The sequence below is a fragment of the Schistocerca cancellata genome, chromosome 3 (assembly GCF_023864275.1).
Source record: "Schistocerca cancellata isolate TAMUIC-IGC-003103 chromosome 3, iqSchCanc2.1, whole genome shotgun sequence".
NCBI classification, from domain to species: domain Eukaryota; kingdom Metazoa; phylum Arthropoda; class Insecta; order Orthoptera; family Acrididae; genus Schistocerca; species Schistocerca cancellata.
Window position 1 is genome coordinate 626,454,865 of NC_064628.1, and position 26,597 is coordinate 626,481,461.

The 26,597-nt window shown below is 38.5% G+C and overlaps 1 protein-coding gene across 1 annotated transcript in view; it reads left to right on the top strand.

Annotated features, from left to right (window-relative positions):
* Positions 1-26,597, top strand: part of LOC126175549 (integrator complex subunit 5) — a 117,311-nt gene that overhangs the window by 72,594 nt on the left and 18,120 nt on the right. Inside the window, exons 10-12 of the mRNA XM_049922393.1 lie at positions 19,614-19,762; positions 19,931-20,079; positions 26,197-26,420. Of these exons, the coding sequence (XP_049778350.1) occupies positions 19,614-19,762; positions 19,931-20,079; positions 26,197-26,420 (522 nt within the window). The remainder of the gene's footprint in view (positions 1-19,613; positions 19,763-19,930; positions 20,080-26,196; positions 26,421-26,597) is intronic.

A 26,597-nucleotide genomic window follows, 5' to 3' on the forward strand; every position in this document is an offset into this window, starting at 1 on the left:
AATATTTCTTCATCTGACTTTGCTCTCTTATCTAAAGACCGCTTTTTGTATGCAGATCCAGAGCTGTGTTAACATTTGCAGGCTAAGATTTGGTAATGAAGCAGATATTCCTGTTGCTTCATCTGATAATGAGATCGCCATGACTAGTGCAGTTCAGATACAACAGAAATGATATGGCATGTTTATATGTTACCATTGTCAACTGACCAGACTTACATTCTGCTGTTTTTTAATCACTTAATTGAAACTCCACATTAGAACTTCAGTTATGAATAAGGGAAGAACATGTGATGACACAGAAACTTTTATTTTGAAAACTGTGACTCTGCAAGTTCTGCATGTGTTAATATATATTGTTTTAAGCAAATGTGTAGCTTTTTGCCAAATAGTACCTCATTTATGACTCATGAATCTAACAAAAATGAAACTTTATGATTAGGCACTGAAGAAGATGCAATGTTGACTGGCCACTGTGTCATCCTCTGTCATATGGCGGTATTGGGGGGGGGGGGGGGGGGATGCAGCACAGTGGTGCACTTTTGGCAGTTGTCAGCATTTAGACCCTGCAGACCTCTCAAACAGGTAGCTCCACAATTGGCATCATGAGGCTGAGTGCATTCTAGTCCAGTCCTCCCACCAAGGAATAATCCTTGACAGTACCAGGGATCAAACACGCACCCTCCACATGGCACTCATCTACATTGACCATTCCGCTTGTGAACCTGCTGGACACAAGTGTCTACTAAGTGGTACAGTTTCTCTAGTGACTTGTGCCTCTTTAGTCTTTATATTCATGAACTTTTCGAAGATTGATTGTACACAAAAGCAGACTTTTAAGGATAAATTAACTTGATTGTTGGCGAAACAAACATATCTTCCTATTATAAAATCATTTTTATTTGGTTTTAACTGATAAAGCTGAGGCACTTACCTTGTTAGTAAGAGCCCAAGGCTCTATTTATGTTCAGGAATTGTTTGAATGTGAGTTTTGTTAGAAACCCTTTTTGTGAAAGAACTGCACTTTTACAGGTGTCTTCAAATGTCTCTGACTAGTATCTACCTTCTCCACGTCTAGGTTTAAGTAGCCATTCCACTTTTGAATGACTCCAAGTACATGCTTCTAGGTACTCGATGTTGTGAATTGCTTCAGTAACTGACTGATGATTGTGTAGTCAAACAGTGTCCTTTCTTTTTGTTTATTTCAGCACATTACATTACATTTATTTGTAATGAAGGTCAACTACTAGTCTGTTTATCTGTGAGTCTTCTTGCTGATTCTGGCTAGAGTGATCAGAGATGGGCGGGCATGTGTGCCATGAGTTGTGCTTGCTTGTGTGAATGTATGTGTGTTTTCTGAAGAAAGCTTTGGCTGAACACTCAAAGTTTAATGGTCTTTGCATTGTGTCTGTCTACGTCTAAATGGATCATCTTTACGGCGAGGAACAATATATCCTTTTCAGTATATTGTTGATCTTCCAACGTGGACCTTCCACTGTTTGACTTTTCCTGCTGCTTTTGTTTCTTCACAGCTTATCATGTTCCCCGTTAAGAATGATACACTGAGTTCTATTGCTATAAAGTTTCTTTATTCAACTGCATGCCTGTTCAGACATTTTTTAAGCACTTGATTTGTATACTGATTTTCTGAAACTTGGATGCGGGCAGTGGACCACTATTCCTGAAACTTACAAATGGTTTGAAAAATAAATTCATTATCCATTTATTTGTACAGCTTGTGACTAGCTGTTAATGAGATTCGGTCTAATTTGATAATTAACCAGTAATAATAATGTATTTTATACCAACATATGTCTTGATAGATGGATGCATGTTGATCTGAAAATCCATATTTACCAAAGTTTTAAAAGCAAAATCGTTAGTTGCGCTCTTGTCTGGTCATCTATTTTTCATTCGTAGCAGCCTTGCTCAGAATAAAGTAAGACTATGATCCATATATGATTTTTAAATGTCCCAATAGTCTTTCCTCTATACCATTACCTTTGTTGTTATTCAGTGGACTGAAAGTGTAATATGATTTAAATTTATCGAAAACACACAGAAGATGACACAACATGATAAAATTGATGATTCATTTCACTGGTGAAAAGAATTGTATAAAAGAGTTTTTATGGTCAGATGCAACAGTCAGACATGAAACAAGGAACTCTTCAGTCAGTTCTGTCCAGAGTGCAGTCCTTATGTAAGTAAAACAATATATAAATTGTATAAAAAGAAAATTCAGTCAAGAAATTTAATAAATTATGAGACAGAATTGCAGGTCAGTACCTACCATCAGAAGTTGAAATGTGTACTGCTGTCAATAGCACACATAAAAATAAAAGTGACACGCTTCCTAGCTTTCTAAACTGATATTCGTTCCTCAGGGAGAAGAGACCAGGTAGTTGGAGAAGGTTAAAAACAAAGGACAAGTCACACAGATCACAGGACGAGAGGGACCCATTTATATTGAGGGCAAGGGTAGGAAACGATATGTTATGTCATAATAGGAGATGTGCTGTAAGATACTGAATGGGGACCATAAGCGAAACATGTTTTCTGGCTGGCTGCAGTGCACAAAGGTTTCATAATGTTATGTAGACAAAGGCCAACTGTTACATTTTGTTTATTGACAGGATTGCACTGTACTTGCTGTGTAAAGTGTAACACTACAAGCTGCATATTTTGTTTGTAGCATATACAAAGAACTCCTCCTCCCATGAACCGTGGACCTTGCCGTTGGTGGGGAGGCTTGCGTGCTTCAGCGATACAGATATCCGTACCGTAGGTGCAACCACAACGGAGGGGTATCGGTTGAGAGGACAGACAAACGTGTGGTTCCTGAAGAGGGGCAGTAGCCTTTTCAGTAGTTGCAGTGACAACAGTCTGGATGATTGACTGATCTGGCCTTGTAAGATTAACTAAAACGGCCTTGCAGTGCTGGTACTGTGAACGGCTGAAAGCAAGGGGAAACTACAGCCATAATTTTTTCTGAGAGCATGCAGCTTTTCTGTATGTTTAAATGATGATGACATCCTCTTGGGTAAAATATTCCAGAGGTAAAATAGTCCCCCATTCGGATGTCTGGGCGGGGACTACTCAGGAGGACGTTGTTCTCAGAAGAAAGAAAACTGGCGTTCTACGGATCGGAGCATGGAATGTCAGATCCCTTAATCGGGCTGGTGGGATAGAAAATTTAAAAAGGGAAATGCATAGGTTGGAGCTAGATATATTGGGAATTAGTGAAGTTCGGTGGCAGGAGGAACAAGACTTCTGGTCAGGTGAATACAGGGCTATAAATACAAAATCAAAAAGTGGGTAATGCCAGAGTAGGTTTAATAATGAATAAAGAAATAAGAGTGCAGGTCAGCTACTACAAACTGCATAGTGAATCCATTATTGTAGCCAAGATAGAGACGAAGCTCACACCTACCACAGTAGTACAAGTTCATGTGCGAACTAGCTCCGCAGATGATGAAGAGATTGAAGAAATGTATGATGAGATAAAAGAAATTATTCAGACAGTGAAGGGAGATGAAAATGTAATAGTCATGGGGGACTGCAATTCAATAGTAGGAAAAGGAAGAGAAGGAAAAGTAGTAGCTGAATAGGGACTGGGGATATGGAATGAAAGAAGAAGCCGCCTGGTAGAATTTTGCTCAGAGCATAACTTAATCATAGCTAACACTTGGTTTAAGAATCACGAAAGAAGGTTGTATATGTGGAAGAGACCTGGAGACACTCAAACGTTTCAGGTAGATTATATAATGGCAAGACAGAGATTTAGGAACCAGTTTTTAAATTGTAAGACATTTCCAGGGGCAGATACGGACTCAGAGCACAATCTCTTGGTTATGAACTGTAGATTAAAACTGAAGAAACCACAAAAAGGTGGGAATTCAAGGAGATAGGACCTGGATAAACAGAAAGAACCAGAGGTTGTAGAGATTTTCAGAGAGAGCATTAGGGAACGATTGGCAGGAACAGGGAAAAGAAATACAGTAGAAGAAGAATGGGTAGCTTTGAGAGATGAAATAGTGAAGACAGCAGAGGATCAAGTTGCTAAAAAGACAAGGGCTAGTAGAAATCCTTCGGTAACAGAAGAGATATTGAATTTAATTGATGAAAGGAGAAAATACAAAAATACAGTAAATGAAGCAGGTGAAAAGGTATACAAACATCTCAAAAATGAGATTGACAGGAAGTGCAAAATAGCTAAGCAGGAATGGCTAGAGGACAAATGAAAGGATGTAGAGGCATATACCAGTGGGGGGTAAGATAGATACTGCCTACAGGGAAGTTAAAGAGACGTTTGGAGAAAAGAGAAACACTTGTATGAAATCAACAGCTGAGATGGAAAACGAGTTCTAAGCAAAAAAGGGAAAGCAGAAAGATTGAAGGAGTATATAGGGTGTCTGTACAAGGGAGATGTACTTGAGGGCAATATTATGGAAATGGAAGAGGTCGTAGATGAAGATGGAATGGGAGATATGATACTGTGTGAAGTATTTGACAGAGTACTGAAAGACCTAGGTCGAAACAAGGCCCCGGGAGTAGAAAACATTCCATTAGAACTACTGATAGCCTTGGGAGAGCCAGCCCTGACTAAACTCTACCATCTGGTGAGCAAGACGTATGAGACAGACGAAATACCCTCAGACTTCAAGAAGAATATAATACTTCCAATCCCTAAGAAAGCAGGTGTTGACTGGTGTGAATATTACCGAATTATTAGCTTAATAAGTTACAGCTGCAAAATACTGACTGAAAAATACTGACACAAATTCTTTACAGATGAATGGAAAAACTGGTAGAAGCTGACCTTGGGGAAGATCAGTTTGGATTCTGCAGAAATGTTAGATCACGTCAGACAATTCTGACGCTACAACTTATCTTAGAAGACAGATTAAGGAAAGGCAAACCTTCATTTCTAGCATTTGTAGACTTGGAGAAAGCTTTTCACAGTGTTGACTGGAATACTCTCTTTCAAATTCTGAAGGTGGCAGGTGTCAAATACAGGGAGCGAAAGGCTATTTACAATTTGTACAGAAACCAGATGGCAGTTGTAAGAGTCGAGGGGCATGAAAGGAAAGCAGTGGTTGGGAAGGGAGTGAGACAGGGTTGTAGCCTATACCCAATGTTATTCAATCTGAATATTGAGCAAGCAGTAAAGGAAACAAAATAAAAAATTGGAGTAGGAATTAAAATCCATGGTGAAGAAATAAAAACTGTGAGGTTTGCTGATGACATTGTAATTCTGTCAGAGACAGCAAAGGACCTGGAAGAGCAGTTGAACGGAATGGACAGTGTCTTGAAAGGAGTATATGAGATGAACATCAATAAAAGCAAAATGAGGATAATGAATGTAGTCTAATTAAATGAGGTGATGCTGAGGGAGTTAGATTAGGAAACGAGACACTTAAAGTAGTAGATGAAGTTTGTTATTTGGGGAGCAAAATAACTGATGATGGTCGAAGTAAAGAGGGTATAAAATGTAGAATGGCAATGGCAAGAAAATTGTTTCTGAAGAAGAGAAATTTGTTAACATCGAATATAGATTTGTGTCAGGAAGTCTTTTCTAAATGTATTTGTATGGAATGTAGCCATGTATGGATGTGAAACATGGATAATAAATAGTTTAGACAAGAAGAGAATAGAAGCCTTCGAAATATGGTGCTACAGAAGAATGCTGAAGATTAGATGGGTAGATCACACAATTAATAAGGAGGTACTGAATAGAATTGGGGAGAAGAGGAATTTGACAAGAAGAAGGGATCAGTTAGTAGGGCATGTTCTGAGGCATCAAGGGATCACAAATTTAGTATTGGAGGGCAGTGTAGAGGGCAAAACTCTTTAGAGGGAGACCAAGAGATGAATACACTAATCAGATTCAGAAGGCTGTAGGGTGCAGTAGTTACTTGAAGATGAAGAAGCATTCACAGAATTGAGTAGGATGGAGAGCTACATCAGATCAGTCTCTGGAATGACGACAACAACAAAGAACCATGGAAAATAAGTAATAGCATATACATTGTGACACGCTTCTAATTTTCTCAGTAATTAAACATAAATAAATATTCAGCATCTGAACTGAATAGTACATAAACTCCTAACAGCTTGGCAATGAACTTTCTGATACTGAGTGAAACAGTCAAGAAACTCAGTGAAGGAAAACAGTGTCCATAGTAGGCTGTACAATTAAACAAGGTATGTGAGAAAAGTAATGAGACTAATTTTTAATCTACCAAAGTTGTTACTATTTTCAAACAACAACAACAACAACATTGTCCCCTGCAAAGTAGTTCCCCTCAACAGCTATACACCAGCATAGTTGTCATTCCCAGTCTTGTTAGCAGCACTGATAGGGTCTTTGACATGTCAGTCACAGTCTTTTGTATGTTCTCCAGAGTTCCAAAGTGACATCCTTTTTAAGATATCTTTCAATTTCAGGAAAAGAAAGCAGTCACAAGGACTCAGATCAGGTGAAAAGGGGTGCTGTGGAACAACAGGAATGCCTTCTGAGCTCAAAAATTCCACAATGGAAGTGACTGTGTGACGTGGGCTGTTGTCACGATTCAACATCCACTTGTCTGGAATGTCTGGTCTGACTCTGTTCACCCTTTACTGAGATCTTCAAGGATATCTTTGTAAAACACTTGGTTGACTGTTTGTCCTGGAGGAACAATTTCTTTGTGCGTGATACCCCTACTGACAAAAAAAGCAAATCAGCATTGTTTTGATCTTTGATTTACAAGGTTGGTCTTCAATGTGTTCTTGGCCTTCCAAAAAGGATTTGTGTCAACAAAAAACTTGTGCTCTTGATAAGAAAAGTTCCCCTTAGTCCTGTTTCAACTTTAAAAGGTCACACTTTTGGATTCTCCAAGTTTAACTCAAAACTTGATGGTATAATATTTGTCTAAATTCTGCAGATCCATTTTTGTAATATGCAACAAAATACAACTTTACTGATGGTGCTTTAAAAAATCACAAGATGGCTACACAGAGCTACAACTCAGAGTGAGCATCTGGAAGGGATGAACACACCCTTCTGCATGAGTAGAACAACACAGCATTGCCAGATCACTTGGATTGTCTTCAGTCTTACTACTTTTCTCACATACCTTGTATCCTTTACTTGTTGTGCAGTTGGCCAGTATGGAACTAACAAGGGAAACTCCCCATTGCACCCTCCTCAAATTTAGTGGTAAAATGGCCTAGTGAATAGCAGCACTGATATAGCTCATTAAAAACTGAACACACATCAAGTGTGAAAACAGGAAGAAGGTGTACTGAACAGTGAAAAAGAAGAAAAGTAGAAAGAGTGAATGGCCGAAGCTCAACAAGTGCAATATTGAGCATAAATGAACAGCCATAGTGTCGTGGTGTTAGACTGTAAAGTGGGAAAGTCATGTTCATAACTCCATCATGCACTTTATTTTTATTTTATTTTTTCCTCACAATGTTATGAAATGTCTATCTGGTCATTGAAATGTGTGTTCTTTTTCTGTAGCTGTCATACTACACATTGGTTATAGAATATGAGTCATGTGGTCAGAATACATTACCGTTGCAGGTAAACGTGATGAATAGTGGAGAGTGGGCGAGATATCACGTAGTTGTCTCACAAAAATGAAAATAACAAATAAATGGTGTGAACTATGTTACAACAAAGGAATTCAAGAGTTAAAACTTCCAAAATGGAACACAAATTCTAAAATATTAAAATATATGTATTGACAGAGCACAGAGAAACTGTGTGGTTGTGAAACTGTTGCATGCATTCATTGCAGCTTATGTGACAAACTATTACCTTTTTATTTTCTTGCGAGTGACTGCTTTCACATTCATACGAACTCCTAAATCGGGCAAGGAGGCATATCTCACTCACTTACCAGGCATACAAATTAGGTGTGTAGGTAAGAGGTTCCTATCATATGACACACATGCTGTCGCTAATGCCATGTATGACTCACCAGACATGTTTTCTGGTGGAGGATTCAGTTGACCTGTTGCCTTTTCATCAAATGTTTGCAGTTTCCATTCGAAAGCCGCTTCCTTTCAGCTGCCTAGAGTTATTGTGCAGAATCGGCTGTCATTATAGGTCCTATTCTTAAACAACTCGCTGTTGCAAACAGACGTTACACCACGACACGGACACAAATTTGAATACAGTGAGCAGAGGGAGGGGGGGGGGGGGGCACAGGGGGAGATATTGGCACATCTGTTTTATATTTTTCCCCCCTCTTTTTAATTTTTTTTCCCCACTGTTCAGTACACCTTCTTCCTGTTTTCATGCTTGATCTGTGTTCAATTTTTGATAGGCTGTCTAGTGGGCCCTCTTACCACTAAATCTGAGGGGGGTGAGATGGGGAGTTTCCCTTGTAAGTAATTTTCAAGCACCTACAAGACATTGCCGAATATTGCATTACACCGTGGAAAACCATTAAACATAACAGCAATTGTATTTAAGTTCAGCAGAATCAGTCTTATTTATTTATACATAGGTATTATGCAATATGTTGTTTGTGATACGGCAAACAGTCAAAAAGTCATTCCATAGGTGAACCCATTCATGAAATAATCCATCTACATTATAATCTAAGAAAAAAAAAAATATCCTAGAACCATATAACTATGTCATATCGTGCGTGAACCACAACACTTCCACACACAAACTGAGACTGATATCAGCTGTTCTAATTTCTAGCAAAGTTACATTCCAAGATGTACAAAGATGTACATTATCAGTAGTCATCTGTGTTAACTTTGAATGCATCTCTGCTAGAAATTAGAGTGGCTGATTTCAGCCTCAGTCTGTATGTGGAAGTGTTTTAGTTCATGTGTAATATGATGTGATTAAATGGTTCTTGGAGGATGTCTTCTTCCATAGGTTATAATGTAGATGGATTATTTCACATAGGGCTCCACATATGCGATGACTTTTCAATTCTATATCACATCATGTACTACAGGTTGCTTAATGCTTATGTATAAGTAACAATGACATGTTGAGTTTCAGGCAGGCACAACATTGATATTCCAACATGTTTCCATTGTTTGATTATGCTTCTATGTAATTTAAGCTTAGTTGTGGTTGTGTTTAATGTCTTTCTACATTGTGTGTGTGTGTGTGTGTGTGTGTGTGTGTGTGTGTGTAATACTCAGCACGTTGATGTATTCTTTTTTTGTAAATGCTCAAAAATGACTCAAGTGTCGAAATCGGCCAATTGCGCAACGAATAAATGATACTTTTGTACAGCCTACTACTATGTTTTCCGTCATAAAATTTTAGGAGACTGTGGACCCACATATGAACAAAATTTTCGAGTTAAAAAAATTACTGATATTACAACTTCCTCATTTAAGAGAAACTGAATATAGTTCTCTCTCCACTTGTCTAAATTAATATGAGATTTAGGAACAGTCTACATCTATTAAGAGGAACAAATCTGAAATAATCAAATTTACTTTAAAGAGAACAAAGTCCATAAATGTGCCCCTAGGCAATGTCTTTTTTTTCTGTTTGCATTTGTGCATATGCTTGACAGTTTGTACAGTAGAAGGAAGGTACGAGTGGTCACTCCAAAAGAAATGCACACTATTTTTGTAAAAATACAGTTTTCATTCTGCATGTGTGAAAGTTTTACAGTGTGTAGATACATCCTTTCTGCTTGTTTTCAAACTTAGTTCAACCTGTTCCTGTGAGTGGCGGAGACAGTGGGAAACATCCACAAGAGGTTGAAAAAGGTGTATGGAGATGCTGCTGTCGACCGCAGTACAGTTAGTCGGTGGGCAAGCAGGTTACATGATGAAAGTGGGCACGGCAATATTGAGGATTGTCTTCGCAGTAGCAGGCCTCGTACTGCACGCACTCCAGACAATGTGCAGAGAGTTAACGAATTGGTGACTGCTGACAGACGCATCACAGTGAGCGAATTGTCACACTACATTGGGATAGAGGAAGGAAGCGTTTGCCGAATACTGAAAATGTTGGCGTTAAAAAAGGTTTGTGCCAGGTGGGTTCCCAGGATGTTGACAGTGGCTCACAAAGAAACAAGAAAAACGGTATGCAGCGAACTTTTGGAACAGTACAAGAATGGTGTAGATGAATTTCTTGGAAGAATTGTGACAGTTGATGAAACATGGCTTCATCATTTTTCACCAGAGACGAAGAGGCAATCAATGGACTGGCATCATGCGAATTCACCCAAGAAAAAAATTCAAAACCACACCTTATGCTGGAAAAGTTATGGCTATGGTGTTTTTCGATTCCGAAGGACTCTTGCTTGTGGACATCATGCCAAGTGGAACCACCATAAATTCTGATGCATATGTGACGACACTGAAGAAACTTCAAGCTCGACTGAGTTGTGTTCTACCGCATCAGCAAAAGCAGGATGTTTTGCTCTTGCACGACAATGCACGGCCACATGTAAGTCAAAAAACCATGGAATCGATCACAAAACTCGGATGGACAACACTGAAACACCTGCCTTACAGTCCTGACCTGGCTCCATGTGACTATCATCTCTTTGGGAAACTGAAGGACTCTCTACGTGGAACAAGATTTGAAGATAATGACTCACTTGTGCACGTTGCCAAACAGTGGCTCCAACAGGTTGGTCCATAATTTTACCGTGCGGGTATACAGGCGCTGGTTCCAAGATGGCTTAAGGCAGTTGAGAGGGATGGAAATTATGTAGATAAATGAAAATATTGTTCCTAGAGGATGTATCTACACACTGTAAAACTTTCAAACATGTGGAATAAAATATGGATTTATAAAAAAATAGTGTGCATTTCTTTTGGAGTGACCCTCGTATGCATTTTGCAGATGCATGTTTTGGTAAAAAAAATTCATGCACATCACAGAACATAGCTTTCTATCCCTGGTAGGAATCTTATGCACTGTTTGACCAATAACAATAAAGTTTGGTCAGATTGTTTATAAAGGGCAGATGTGATACATAATGTTCTGTTATTTGTTTCTGTCTGTCATGCTTATCACCAACAAAAACAAAAATAGCACACTGGAATTTGTAGAGGACAAAATTCACCTGGAAATCCATTGTAGAAATTAGCTTAACAAAAATACAAGTAAAACTGGGAAAAGGGTTGTAAACTGAAATTTTAAATAAAATCTTTGACATGAAAGTTAATAACCTTGATAAATAATTTTGTTGCCCATATATGTGGTGTCTGTTGCTTGTCAACTGTTAAAATTTTTACAGTTTGTGCACATTAACAAGTTTAGTTGTCTCATTATTTTGTCTGTCTTGAAATAATTTCATTGTCGGTACCTTAGAAATATAATAAAATGTTACTGAAGTACATTGACAATAAGAAACATGGGTAAGTGGTAGACTACAGATCGTAAGGTCCAGGACTAAGTCCTCTGTTTTACCAGATTTTTTTGTGTTATTTATTGCTTCTTGCACCACAGGCATTGATTTGAAAAATGCCAAGTTGCACCCTGGTTCAAAGCTCACATTAAACAGGTAAATTCCAGTATAATGGACTGGGCAAGTCCTATCAAAGATCAGAGGAAGGCATGGTCATAAGACTTCCAACAGGAATATATGTAGTAAACCTTTGTGTTTAAGATGTGTTTACCTTTAAGAATAATGTATGGAAAGTTCTAGTTGAATATTACGAATTATTTAGGAATAGAGGAGACAACTTGCTGTGTCGTCGATAGGTATACAAACAAAGGGTACAGAGCTTTGCTGTCTTTCAGAATGAAATTCCTTTTTTAAGCTTGTAGGAAAAGCATCCACCCAAACACACACACTCGCTCACGTGCACACGCCTGTCTCTCTACATTATGCTGTTCCTCAGTAGTTTGCTTTTTCAACAACACTCATAGGAAGGTTTTGTTTTTAGATATGTTGAATTAGTAGCTGATACTTAGACATGAATCATCAGATTCCATGTAGTGAAATGTTATCCCAGCTTTATCTCTGAAAATAAATGCATTGTGTATAGTGCTTAGAAATACATTTTATCTTCCATTTTAAAACAAAACAGAAAATTTGTTTGGATACAAAGTTCATCAAAATCTAAAATTCCAATAAGTATGACATGTCAGCCATGTATAAGATAAAATGCATATTGTGTGACACTAAAGAGTGATGAGGAGGGATTTTAAATTAAAATATGATGAGCAGAAAGGTGCATTCAGCCTGAACAACTACAGTAGATCATCCATTGCCCCCCCCCCCCCCCCCCCCATGCTTTGATACTGGAAATTCACTAAACGAACTAGATGCAGATCTTGAAGTTTTATATACACTGTGGAAAAAAAGGGGGGAAAACTAGAGTTAACTGAAGAACTGGAAATATTTCTGCATAATAGTGAGAGCAAGAGTATTTTAAATGGTCAAGTCATGAGTGGCTTGAGTGTTTTCTTTATAAACTTTGTGATGATGCTACAATAAACTGCAAAAGTACATTTCAGGATCAGATTAATGTGCCTCTTATTTAAACTGCTAGTTCAGTTGCCACATGCAGACAGAACTGACATAACATAACCCAATGACTGTGGTAAATGCACATGAATGTCAGTGACGTGTTATTACTTCGCTGCCACAATAACAGCAAATAGTTCTGTGCACTTCTCACTCGCACCACAGATGCAACAGTAAACGAACTGCGGTATTGGTGATACAAGGTGATAGTGCTAGCTGCTGCAAGAAGGCAGTGTGTAGAAGACAGAAGTATGTAGGTTCAACAGGATCAGCAGAGTGTATGGAGGACAGAAAGTAAAGTAAGAAGGAGACTGTTTAGTCTTATGTTTTTTACTGGTGTTTTTTTTTACAAGAATCATGTATATTTTTCCCCGAAGATTAGCATAAACTCTTGAAACACATTGTGTGACTTGTGATCTTATCACAATTTTATATGACTGAGCCATATTTTAATATTTCACATATTATAATTTTACCAACCAGAATAAGAAACTGTTGCACTGACAGTTTGATATAAATTGTTCTAAAATGGGGATGCTACTACATATGTGTATGCATCCAAATTTGATTCATGTAAAGGTGGGAATTTAAGGAGATGGGACCTGGGTACACTGAAAGAACCAGAGGTTGTACAGAGTTTCAGGGAGAGCATAAGGGAACAATTGACAGGAATGGGGGAAAGAAATACACTAGAAGAAGAATGGGTAGCTCTGAGGGATGAAATAGTGAAGGCAGCAGAGGATCAAGTAGGTAAAAAGACGAGGGCTAGTAGAAATCCTTGGGTAACAGAAGAGATATTTAATTTAATTGATGAAAGGAGAAAACATAAAAACGCAGTAAATGAAGCAGGCAAAAAGGAATACAAACGTCTCAAAGATGAGATTGACAGGAAGTGCAAAATGGCTAAGCAGGGATGGCTAGAGGACAAATGTAAGGATGTAGAGGCTTATCTCACTAGCGGTAAGATAGATACTGCCTACAGGAAAATTAAAGAGACCTTTGGAGAAAAGAGAACCATTTGTATGAATATCAAGAGCTCAGATGGAAACCCAGTCCTAACAAAAGAAGGGAAAGCAGAAAGGTGGAAGGAGTATATAGAGGGTCTATACAGGGGCGATGTTCTTGAGGACAATATTATGGAAATGGAAGAGGAGGTAGATGAAGATGAAATGGGAGATATGATACTGCGTGAAGAGTTTGACAGAGCACTGAAAGACCTAAGTCGAAACAAGGCCCCAGGAGTAGACAACATTCCATTAGAACTACTGACAGCCTTGGGAGAGCCAGTCCTGACAAAACTCTACCATCTGGTGAGCAAGATGTATGAGACAGGCGAAATTACCTCAGACTTCAAGAAGAATATAATAATACCAATCCCAAATAAAGCAGGTGTAGACAGATGTGAAAATTACCAAACTATCAGTTTAATAAGTCACAGCTGCAAAATACTGACACGAATTCTATACAGACGAATGGAAAAACTGGTAGAAGCCGACCTCGGGGAAGATCAGTTTGGATTCCATAGAAATGTTGGAACACGTGAGGCAATACTGACCCTACGACTTATCTTAGAAGAAAGATTAAGGAAAGGCAAACGTTTCTAGCATTTGTAGACTTGGAGAAAGCTTTTGACAATGTTGATTGGAATACTCTCTTTCAAATTCTGAAGGTGGCAGGCGTAAAATACAGGGAGTGAAAGGCTATTTACAATTTGTGCAGAAATCAGATGGCAGTTATAAGAGTCGAGGGACATGAAAGGGAAGCAGTGTTTGGGAAGGGAGTGAGACAGGGTTGTAGCCTATACCTAATGTTATTCAGTCTGTATATTGAGCAAGCAGTAAAGGAAACAAAAGAAAAGTTCGGAGTAGGTATTAAAATCCATGGAGAAGAAATAAAAACTTTGAGGTTTGCCGATGACATTGTAATTCTGTCAGAGACAGCAAATGACTTGGAAGAGCAGTCGAACGGAATGGACAGTGTCTTGAAAGGAGGTTATAAGATGAACCTCAACAAAAGCAAAACGAGGATAATGGAATGTAGTCGAATTAAGTCGGGTGATGCTGAGGGAATTAGATTAGAAAATGAGACACTTAAAGTAGTAAAGGAGTTTTGCTATTTGGGGAGCAAAATAACTGATGATGGTCAAAGTAGAGAGGATATAAAATGTAGACTGTCAATGGCAAGGAAAGCGTTTCTGAAGAAGAAAAATTTGTTAACATCGAGTATAGATTTAAATGTCAGGAAGTATTTTTCTAAATGTATTTGTATGGAATGTAGCCATGTATGGATGTGAAACATGGATAATAAATAGTTTAGACAAGAAGAGAATAGAAGCCTTCGAAGTATGGTGCTACAGAAGAATGCTGAAGATTAGATGGGTAGATCACGCAACTAATAAGGAGGTACTGAATAGAATTGGGGAGAATTTGTGGCACAACTTGACTAGAAGAAGGGATCGGTTGGTAGGGCATGTTCTGAGGTATCAAGGGATCACCAATTTAGTACTGGAGGGCTGCGTGGAGGGTAAAAATCGTAGAGGGAGACCAAGAGATGAATACACTAAGCAGATTCAGAAGGCTGTAGGCTGCAGTAGGTACTGGGAGATGAAGAAGCTTGCACAGGATAGAGTAGTGTGGAGAGCTGCATCAACCCAGTCTCAGGACTGAAGACCACAACAACAACAACAACAATTTTGTTCTGTTGAATTTGCATTTAATTGCTATAAAAAAGGCATTGTGTGAATTTAAATTAAGTCTGTCAGAATTAACAAAGCTGCAGCAAGAAACAAATAGTACCCCCACTTAAAGTTATTTTCTGACTCAGACAAATTAAAATATGTTTTACTTCTGTCATTGAAAATTAATGCTGATATTATGTAAATTAATGTTGCCGATATACTGAAGATCCAGAGAAACTGGTACACCTGCATAATATCGTGTAGGACCCCCGCGAGCATGCAGAAATGTCACAACACGATGTGGCACGGACTCGACTAATGTCTGAAGTAGTGCTGGAGGGAACTGACACCATGAATCGTGGAGGGCCATCCATAAATCCATAAGAGTATGAGGGAGTGGGGTTACCTTCTCAATAGCATATTGAACACATCCCAGATATGCTCAATAATGTTCATGTCTGGGGAGTTTGGTGGTCAGCAGAAGTGTTTAAACTCAGAAGCGTTCTCCTGGAGCCACTCTGTAGCAAATCTGGATGTGTGAGGTGTTGCTTTCTGTGCTGGATTTGCCAAAGTCCGTCAGAATGCACAAAGGATGGATGTAGGTGATCACACTGGATGCTTACGTATGTGTCACTTGTCAGAGTCATATCTAGGTGTATCAAGTGCCCCATATCACTCCAACTGCACATGCCCCACACCATTACAGAGCCTCCACCAGCTTGAACAGTCCCCTACTGACATGCAGGATCCATGGATTCCTGAGGTTTTCTCCATACGCATACACAACCATCCGCTCAATACAATTTGAAATAAGACTTGTCCAACCAGGCAACATGTTTCCAGTCATCAGCAGTCCAATGTCAGTGTTGACAGGCCCAGGCGAGGCATAAAGCTTTGTGTCATGAAGTTATCAGGGGTACACAAGTGGGTCTTTAGCTCCAAAAGCCCATATTAATGATGTTTTGTTGAATGATTCACAAGCTGACACTTGTTGGTAGCCCAGCATTGAAATCTACAGCAATTTGCAGAAGGGTTGCACTTCTGTCATATTAAACAATTCTCTTCAGTCATCATTGGTCCCGTTTTTGCAGGATCTTTTTCTGGCCTCAGCGATGTTGGAGAATTGATGTTTTACCAGATACCTGATATTCATGGTACACTCGTGAAATGGTGGTACGGGAAAATCCCCATTTCATCGCTACCTCAGAGAGAGAGTGTGTCCCATCACTCGTGTGCCAACTGTAACACCACATTCAAATTCACTTAAATCTTTTTAACCTGCCATTGTAGCAGCAGTAACCGATCTAACAACTGCACCAGACACTTGTCTTGTATAGGCGTTGCCAACTGCAGCACCGTATTCTGCCTGTTTAAATATCTCTGTAATTGAATATGCATGCGTATACCAGTTTCTGTGGTGGTTCAGTGTGTATAAATACTCAGAAATTGCAGATTGTCTCATCTTTAAAATACATTCTGCAAAAAGAACTTTACATGAGTAGTTGGCCGTATCTTACATATTGGATGATTAGAACAAGAGTGAAAATTTTCATCATAAAACTCTCCTGTTTACGGCAGTTCTTGCTGTGAGGCTTACGTAGATTTACCAGGTGTAGAAGTATGAAACGAGAATTTGGTTGCAATAATTATACATCTGTTGTTTGAAACTGATACACAATATTTTATTCAAAATAATCTCCATTGCTATTTATACATTAAAAAAAAAAAAAAGAAAACAGTTCTTTTTTTGAAGCGAACCATTCAGTGAGCCATTTTCGTACATTTTCATATGAATTGAAGTGTTGTTCAGTGAGAGCATATCCCAGTGATGCAAATAGATGATAATTGGATGGAGCCAAGTCAGGAGAATAAGCTGCATACCTTACTATTTCCCAGCTGAAGGCCTCGATCGTTTCCCTGACCCGCTTTGCTGTGTGTGATGGGGCATTATTGTGGAGCAATATGACTTTATGTTGCCTTTTTCCATAGTCTGGTCAATTTTCACATAAAGCTCGATTTAAATCGATCATTTGCTGTTGGTAGCAATCAGTATTAACAGTTTCACCAGGTTTTAGCAGCTCAGAATAGATAACACCCTTCTGATCCCACCAAACACAGAGCATTGTCTTCTTTCCAAAGCGGTTTGGTCTTGCAGTGTTTGTCGATGGTTTGCCTGGGTTCACCCATGATTTATGACGCTTAGGATTCTCAAAATATATCCATTTTTCATCACTGTCACTATTCGATGGAGAAACGACTTTGTTTTATCTGGTGAGCAGCATTTCACAAGTGGTCTTTCTATTGGCTTGCTGTTTTTCATTCAGGTCATGCAGAACCCATTTTTCCCACTTTCTTCGCCTTTCCCATAGCTTTCATCTGAAGAGAAATGGCTTTCTGTGTCACATTCAATTGTTCTGTGAGTTCCTGTTGAGTTTTAGTATCTTATTCATCCAGTAAGACCTGCAGTTTGTTTTCTTCAAACTTTTTAAGTGGTTTCCTGTGCTCATCGTCACTCATGTCAAAATCACCACTTTTGAATTTTTTGAACCACTCGAAACAGTGTTTTCTTAAGAGCATGTTCACTGAAAGCTTTGACAAGCATTCAATGCAATTCTGCAGGAGTTTTGTTCAAATGATAACAGAAAACCAATGGTGTCCTCAAATTGTGGTTCGTAGGCACAAAACTCAACATGTTTATCGGTTTGAAACGGATACCGATGCATGGAACTAGGGTTACTGTGTATTGACATTCGTCGTCAGCCATTACGAGAAGCAGATGGTGCTGCAGACACAAGTCTCATGAGCCCTACACCGACGGCTAGCACCATCTATAGGGAAGTTACAGTTTCAGACTTCTACAAGTGGTATTCTCTCCAAGCAGGAGCTTCTTTATATATGTAGGGTAAACAGGAGTTAGTCTGGTTGGATGCTTTTTTTATGCCTTGCTAGGAGGCAATATCTCTTGATTTGCGTTCTGTGCCTAGCATGCTCATAGTCTACGTATACGCAGATCCCAGGTAACTCTGTCCCTTCCTCTGTCTTCTGTTTGTGGTGTGCTCATAGTGTACATATAAGCAGATTCCAGGTAACTCTCCCCCCCCCCCCCCCCCGCCCCCCCTCCTTTATCGTACAGAGTAAAGTTGCTGCTTCTGTTTCGTCATTTGATGCCTTCAGCATTTTTATTTATATTTTCTTCCCCTCCATTCAGACTATGTGCCATACTTGCATTCCACTTGCAATAATAGGAAAGGCAAAAATAAACGGGTGTCACTATTCTTTTTATTCAGCCTGCCTTACAAGTAAACAATTCAACATCTTTGATCAATATTTACACTTTTCATCATTCCACAGGTTTTGCAGCCTACCAGCACTCACCAGAATATACCAAATGTCATGATAAAAGCTTAGAAAAGGTGTAAATACAGCATTTGTTAAAACTGTATACATGGTATCCTCTTAAATTTTTTGGTATAATGACAAACCATCATCTGTAGTAGCCACACAGTAATTCTATCAAGCTGACACCAGCCAAAGTAGAAGGAATAAATTTTCTCTCTACATGGTGGTGCCAGATCACATACAAGTTTGAAGATGTGATCCTAGTGGCTGTACCGAGTGAGGTGGCACAGTGTTTAGCACACTGGACTCGCACCCAGGAGGATGATGGTTCAAACCTACATCCTATCATCCTGATTTAGATTTTTCGTGATTTCCCTAAATCACTTCAGGCAAATGCTGGGATGGTTCCTTTGAAAGGGCATGGCCGATTTCCTTCCACTTCCTTCCCTAATGTGGTGGCACCATGACCTTGCTGTTTGGTCGCCTCCCCCCCAAACCAACCAGCCAGCTAAACAACCAGTGGCTCTAATTCCTTGCTGTTTCCAGTGTGCAGTCTAAGAATTACTCTTTCTAGTTCCTGTTAATTCAGTTAAGAGAAAGATGAAGTGCATCAACATTATTTTCCTCCAAGAATGCTATCCTAGCAGTTGCGGAATAGCAGTTGCCTTGTACTGGTAAAGATCCTAAAAGCATGGATTTAAGGTAGCTGTATGTGATGAGTTAGAACTATATGCTGGCCTGTGATTTGAACCTGGGTTTCCACCTTTCATGGGCAGTACACTACCTATTATGCTATCTGAACATGCGTCCTGGATTGACTCAAGCTTGTCCCCTTTGTGTTCATACACAACTTTGATAGTAAGCTGTTACTAGATACCAATCTATATTACTTAGGTGAAATTGCTGCTTGGTCCCTGGTCCGATAAAAACCTCATAAGAGGTATTGCGTAACAGAGTGTGCAGTTGAGTGTGTAATAGATAAGTTTTCTTATAACTGCAGAGATTTATGAATGATGATGTAGGCTAGTCAGTTATTTGACAGTGAAGAACAGTTGTGTGGGGAAAGCTATGACATTGTTTCCTGCCTGCTAGCACTGCGTATTAACATAAAAATAAAATCCCGTTTTTCTCAGGGCTGCTTGGTTATCATCGCCAAAATGTACTTGTCAGCTCAGCTGCTTATCTGCTGCAGAAGGCAACAACAGACAACCAGTTAGCTGCCTTAGTGAGACTCATAACTGGAAGAATAATAACTGTTTCTCCTTCATCATATTCAGATCTGGTAACATTTCTTTGTTATCATATGAACTTTATTATTTAATTTGCAATTAATTCAATATTGTTTAGTTGTAAATTAATTTAATAGTATATTGGTTATAAATGTTTAATTTAATAATAAATTGGTTATGATTTTTTTTTGTAATTCTCTTCTCCTCCCCTTGAAATACAGGATGCCAGTGAGGGTATTAATTGTGAGTATTTTGCACAAGCAATGGAGCAAGCAATGTGGACGACGTCATGCACATTGAAACTGGAAAGCAGTTTAGCTGAACAAGCAGATCCAGAACAGTTGTGGATAAATATTGCAAAGCTGTTGAGGTGAATTATTGACTACATTTCCTTAATTTTACATAAAATATGTGATCTAAAGATGACAGATATCACTGTCTTGAAAGTTTATCAGGTTCAAAAGTCTTTACTTAGTAATGGCCATAATTGTCTTAGCTTATTTAGTGTATCATACTTGTGTAATACTATCTTAGTACTAGACAGTGTGTAGGCCATACAGGGACTGCTGTAATGACTTGCCACAAGCTAGAAAATGGTTTTCTGTTACAGCTTCCATTTATAGTGTCACCAAGAGCACGATCATATGATTTATGGCCAGTATATTCACTTAACCAGATATTAATATAGTAGGCACTTTGTTGATATCTCTCTCTCTCTCTCTCTCTCTCTCTCTCTCTCTCACACACACACACACACACGCACACACACACACACACACACACACACACACACACACCTGTACCTCTACATTTCAGCATGGATTCTAGGGGTGGGAGAGAGGCAGGAAGAGCGCTTGGATGTGGCAGCTAGTGGCTTGGAGGAAGGCAGCAGGAGGTTTGCCAGATAGGAATGCTGGAGGCAGTGGTGGCAGGTGCATGGGCTAGGCTTGTGATGCACAGATGCAGGAGCCAGTGCAGTGCAGCACACAATGAAGGTGATGTGGATTGGGAGGGGGGTAATAGGACATAGCAAGGGTAAACTGTTAATGGAGGGTCGAGGGTAGTGGGTGAATAGAGATTGAGGCCAGGAGGCTTATGAGAATGAAGGATATGTTTCACGGATAACTCCCATCTGCAAAGTTCTATGCCTCAATATCGTTACAAATGCTGTACCAAGATTAGTTAGCATCTAAATATAGTCCCATGAATTTTGTACTTTTTATTTTCTGTAACTGTTGGTTATTATATACATCACTGTAAAGTCCTCTGGGTATCTGTGATTAGAGCAAAAAGAAAGGGAGGTGACAGTAAACTAGTTGAGCACCTCAGAAAGGAGATTAATGGTGTCTACAGTTGACAAATATTCACAGTTGTCGTGCTGTTTATACTCACCATTCATGGCAGCAGGCTAGTTGTTGAAATAAATTTAGAACTATAGGGGATCTAGAACAGAATCCTGAGGGACTCCATTATGAATAATTTCTCATTGTGATGCAACTTATACTGCCTATGTGTAATTCACCAATTGAAAAATTTCTTCCTGTTGATGAGATGGGATTTTGGCAGATTACTTAATGAGCTACCGATAATATTAATCTGGCTGTTCTCTAGTGTTAGGTTATCATCAACATAATCAACACCTTTTGTAGGTCACTGAATATATGCAGTAACACACAATTCTTGATTTGAAACACTATAAGTTCTCATCCACAAACTGGAAGATTACCTGTTCTGTCTCTATATTCTTTTGAAAGCCAAATTTCCTTTTTGTTAAAAATATCTAAGTTGTCAAGAGATTTGACTGTTTTTGCACTCAATAAATGTTTGAATACTTTGATAAAACACTCTGACATGAAATTGATCTGTAGCTGTTCACAGTTGTGGCATCATCTTTCTTGAGAAGAAGTTTTACAATAACATGTTTAGTTCTGTCGGGAAGTATATGATGTCCTTTGCTGTGATAAAGATGTGACACCATATTCTACTTACATAACCACAAAGACTTTCAAGAAAGATATGTTGTATTAAATGTTCTTGGTGCACTTGTAGTGTTCATTTCTTTATAAAGATTGAGCTTTCAGCAATATCCACCACCATTGTGTTTTTCAGGAGAGCAACTGACTGACAGAGAAATAACAGAGCCACATAGTGTAAATGCTGTAGTCGTGTTAATTGCAACTAGATTATTTTCATACCAGTGACGACTTGCAATTCACAATGTTTCTCTCTCTCTCTCTCTCTCTCTCTCTCTCTCTCTCTCTCTCTGACACTTTATAACAAGGGACATAATCATATGCAGGCCTTTAGTATCAAGTGTCTGTTTCCACACATCCACACTGTGCTGAGTGTATAACCCTTATTTCTATTAAAGCTGTGGACACATTTCCACAACATCTTTGATAGTTGAATGCTACAAGTTTGAAGTTTGGCTTGATATTGTGGCTACTCCAATAAGATCTTGGGCTTATCCATTAAGGCTGTATGTGGTAACAACAGATTTTTCTTCATTTCTATGGTTGATGTGCTGTTGTTGGAGGGTTGCCAGGTCCAAAGACGGAAAGGCCGGACAGGTGTTGTATTTAGCCAGACATTTTTCTCTAAAAACTGAACTAGCTGTTTTAAATAGAAGTAGGGTCAGTTGGGTATTCTTAATTGTTATTAATAATCACTTATAGTCAGTTTGCAATTATGATAGCAACTAAGTGCTCAGTTGTCTTCATTTCTAATGTCGAAATAAACTAAAAGTTTTTCATTAAACAAAATAAACATTTATCTATTCTTCTTTGGCAGAAAAAGATATTCACGTACTTTGGTCCTTTTAGGCTTATAAAGAAAAAACAACATAGTTAACTATTATATTTCTCATTTGGGCCCATAATATGGAGAACATTGTTTTTCTTGGAAATCATTTTGAGGAGCTCGTGAAGTGATAATTTTAAATTAACATCATCATCTTTGTGATTTTGCCAGTTTGCAATTTATTGTGTTCCTTTGTCAATTGTTCCTTTATGAAAGACTATATTCTTTCAATGTTGACATTATGGCCTGGAATTGCAGAATAATATCCTGCCAATTTCATTAATTCCGAATAAAATTCTTCATTATGATGTGACTTGAAACAAGCCTTTTAAAGGCAGTTCTGCCTTTTTTATTGCATGAATTTAATGTAATTTTGCCACTGAGCAAAGAATTTACTGCCCTCGCAACTTCATGTTTTTTCTAGACAAAATATCTTTGGTTTCTGTTGGTCATTAGTAGATTGGAAGATCAGCTAGTGTTACTGAAAGTGCTTTAATTGGATGCTGAATTCACAAGTTCTGGATTTAAGTACTTTTTGGTAATCATGTACATATTATTCATGTTTGCTCCTCCAAATTCTTCTGCCTGATTTTGATGTGTCTTTGACAACTACCTTAAATTTCCAAAAACTGTAATTGGACGAAACTTTTGCCTAAAGTGTTTCAGTAATGTCATGTAGAATCTGTGAGCACTGGTTGATTACTTTATTGAAAGAAATATCTGAAGTTTCAGCATGTTTAATTGAGCTTTGTTATTTTGTCATAAAAGAATGTAATAAACATAAACAACACACGGAGAAATTGGCCTATGAAGAAAGCATAGGACACCATTGGTTGGTAATGTATCTGTATAACGTTATGATATCTATTCTTATTCCTCCTCATACTTATTTCTTGTGCTCATGTCATTCATCTCTAAAGAACCTGACTAAAGACGAACAGGCCAAACTATAATACACTGACAGAAAAAAAATTGCAACATCAAAAAATAATTGATTTACAGTAATGAAATTTTGGGAATGAATTTGTCTACGTTAAAATTCATGGAGAAGAAGTAAAAACTTTGAGGTTCGCCGATGACATTGTAATTCTGTCAGAGACAGCAAAGGACTTGGAAGAGCAGTTGAACGGAATGGACAGTGTCTTGAAAGGAGGATATAAGATGAACATCAACAAAAGCAAAACGAGGATAATGGAATGTAGTCAAATTAAGTCGGGTGATGCTGAGGGAATTAGATTAGGAAATGAGACACTTAAAGTAGTAAAGGAGTTTTGCTAATTAGGGAGTAAAATAACCGATGATGGTCGAAGTAGAGAGGATATAAAATGTAGACTGGCAATGGCAAGGAAAGCGTTTCTCAAGAAGAGGAATTTGTTAACATCGAGTATAGATTTAAGTGTCAGGAAGTCGTTTCTGAAAGTATTTGTATGGAGTGTAGCCATGTATGGAAGTGAAACATGGACGATAACTAGTTTGGAAAAGAAGAGAATAGAAGCTTTCGAAATGTGGTGCTACAGAAGAATGCTGAAGATAAGGTGGGTAGATCACGTAACTAATGAGGAGGTATTGAATAGGATTGGGGAGAAGAGAAGTTTGTGGCACAACTTGACTAGAAGAAGGGATCGGTTGGTAGGACATGTTTTGAGGCATCAAGGGATCACAAATTTAGCATTGGAGGGCAGTGTGGAGGGTAAAAATCGTAGAGGGAGACCAAGAGATGAATACACTAAGCAGATTCAGAAGGATGTAGGTTGCAGTAGATACTGGGAGATGAAGAAGCTTGCACAGGATAGAGTTGCATGGAGAGCTGCATCAGACCAGTCTCAGGACTGAAGACCACAACAACAACAACAACAACAACATATTTAAGTGATTAACATTGTAACAACACAGGTTAATAGTGGGAGATAGACTACTGCAAATGTGAAATACTGGTACATTAATAACCAGTGTTGAATTCAAGCATGCAGATGTACATGCATTGTCTTGTACTGCTGCTGGATGTCAGTTTGTGGGGTGGAGCTCTATACCAGTTGCACATGGTCGTCGAAACAGGGACAGTTTATGCTGTTTGGGATTATGCTAGTGTTGTCGTCCAATAAGGTACCATATGTGCTCAATGGGAGACAGATCTGGTGATTGAGCAGGCCAAGTCTACATATCGACACTCAGTAGAGCGTGCTGAGTTACAACAGCAGTTTGTGGGTGGGCATTATCCTGTTGGAACCTGGTATGAAATTTGAATAGATGTCATCTTTCATATGTAGAGACACACTACCAACTTTTGGTTATGTCGCACAGCTCCTTCTTGGTATTATGATTTTTTTTACATCAGTGTATTTGGCTGAACTTGACCGTAAAAAGCCAGACACGTGGCAATCCTCAGCACTTGCAAACATCAGCAGCACATACAGTACAGAAATGCAGAAAAAATTTGTTTTGCTAAACACAACATTTTTGAGTTTGTTGTGAATAATGCAAATTCTTTTTTGAGCAGATTTGAGCACACCCTAAGGTATTGTATCTCAGATCATCAAAGAGGCTGTGGAAATTGGACTGTATGTTCACAAAGCTTTCTAGAGACAATGACATATCCACTGATGAACAGGAGGGAGCACCTCCCAGGGGCAAAATAAATAAATAAAATATTTTTGTAAAGCGAACTTGCATCATGCTCCACCAAATAGCCAGATGTATTAATTCAATATCAGTTTGAAAGAAGCCAAAACATTTATTGGATGTTGTCTAGTAGCAAGTATACCTAAAGCCATTTGCTGTAAATCCCAAAAATATTTTAGCATTCACAAGTCCTAGCTGGGTTCACTCTTGGGTAGAGATATGGGGGCTACACGCTTAGCAGTGTGTGGGAGTGAACTGAGAGACAGCAAGATAGCAGAGGGTATGTCCCATATTACACACCAGGATTGAAACAAATTTGCTTTAGATGACATCATCAGTAGTGTCACTGGAATATCTGGTCTCAATTGGCCGTACACCAATTTACACATATGTAGTTATTTTATTTATTTGGACCCTTGGACTTCTATGTAGAGTTAACATGACTAGTGCAATGAGAGCATTTAATACAGTGTTTTATTTCATTAACTTCATGAATTTACCTGAGATATTTTCATCAGCAAATGAAATTTTATTTTCTATTTATTTAATTATCATCTTGAGTTCTACAATTGCGATAGACAATACATTATTTCCTCACAAGTAACGGTAACTATATACTTGATGCTACTCATAGCCTCAACAAGAGCAGATGTTCAGGCTGTCTTCTCAGTATTCATGAAGTATCATTGCAAATTTATGTAGTCATTAGTAAGATGAACCACAGAATTGGAGGCCTGGAAGAAGCTATGGCTGTCTCACTTTTTATTACATCCCACATAATTTTGATTTTGTTACCCAGATAATTAATTTTGTCCAACATATACACTTTTACTGCATTTTCAGTCACTTTGCTTGGAATATTGTTGTAATTTTGCATTAGTTCAATTTCTTTGAGATATTTGGAGATATAGATTGGTATATAATTAACCTTTCTTAGACATATTTAATGATTAAGAATCTCCATTATTTATCCCTTGCAGATACCTTGAGGGAATTTATTGATCGTATTATGAATAATCCTCATTCCATCTACAAGATTTTAATATAATAAAAATAATGCTTTTTGCAGGTGGGAAAAAAGTGGAAAATCACCATACCTGAGATGTGGACTTGTGTCTAGAGCATTGCTGTCCAATTTGTCTCAGGCTGCTCAGTTACTTGTCAGTCCACCATCCATTGCTGCAGCCCATTCACTGGCAGCTGCACTCCAGCTGCTGCCTTTGCCAACACATGACGTTTTACAGCTGGCACGTGCTACAGTTTCGTATTTCTTCATCTGCGTCAATGAACCTGGTATTTTCCTACAACTTAAATACTCACCACAGTCTAGTATTGATAAAATAACTTTCCGATAATTGTATGGAGATAGGGAATTAGGCATTTACATATAAATGCTTAGTGGTCCAGTAAACAAATGCATAATTATTGTTTGGGCTGTATTCTGACAGCACTGATTTTTTTATTGTTTCC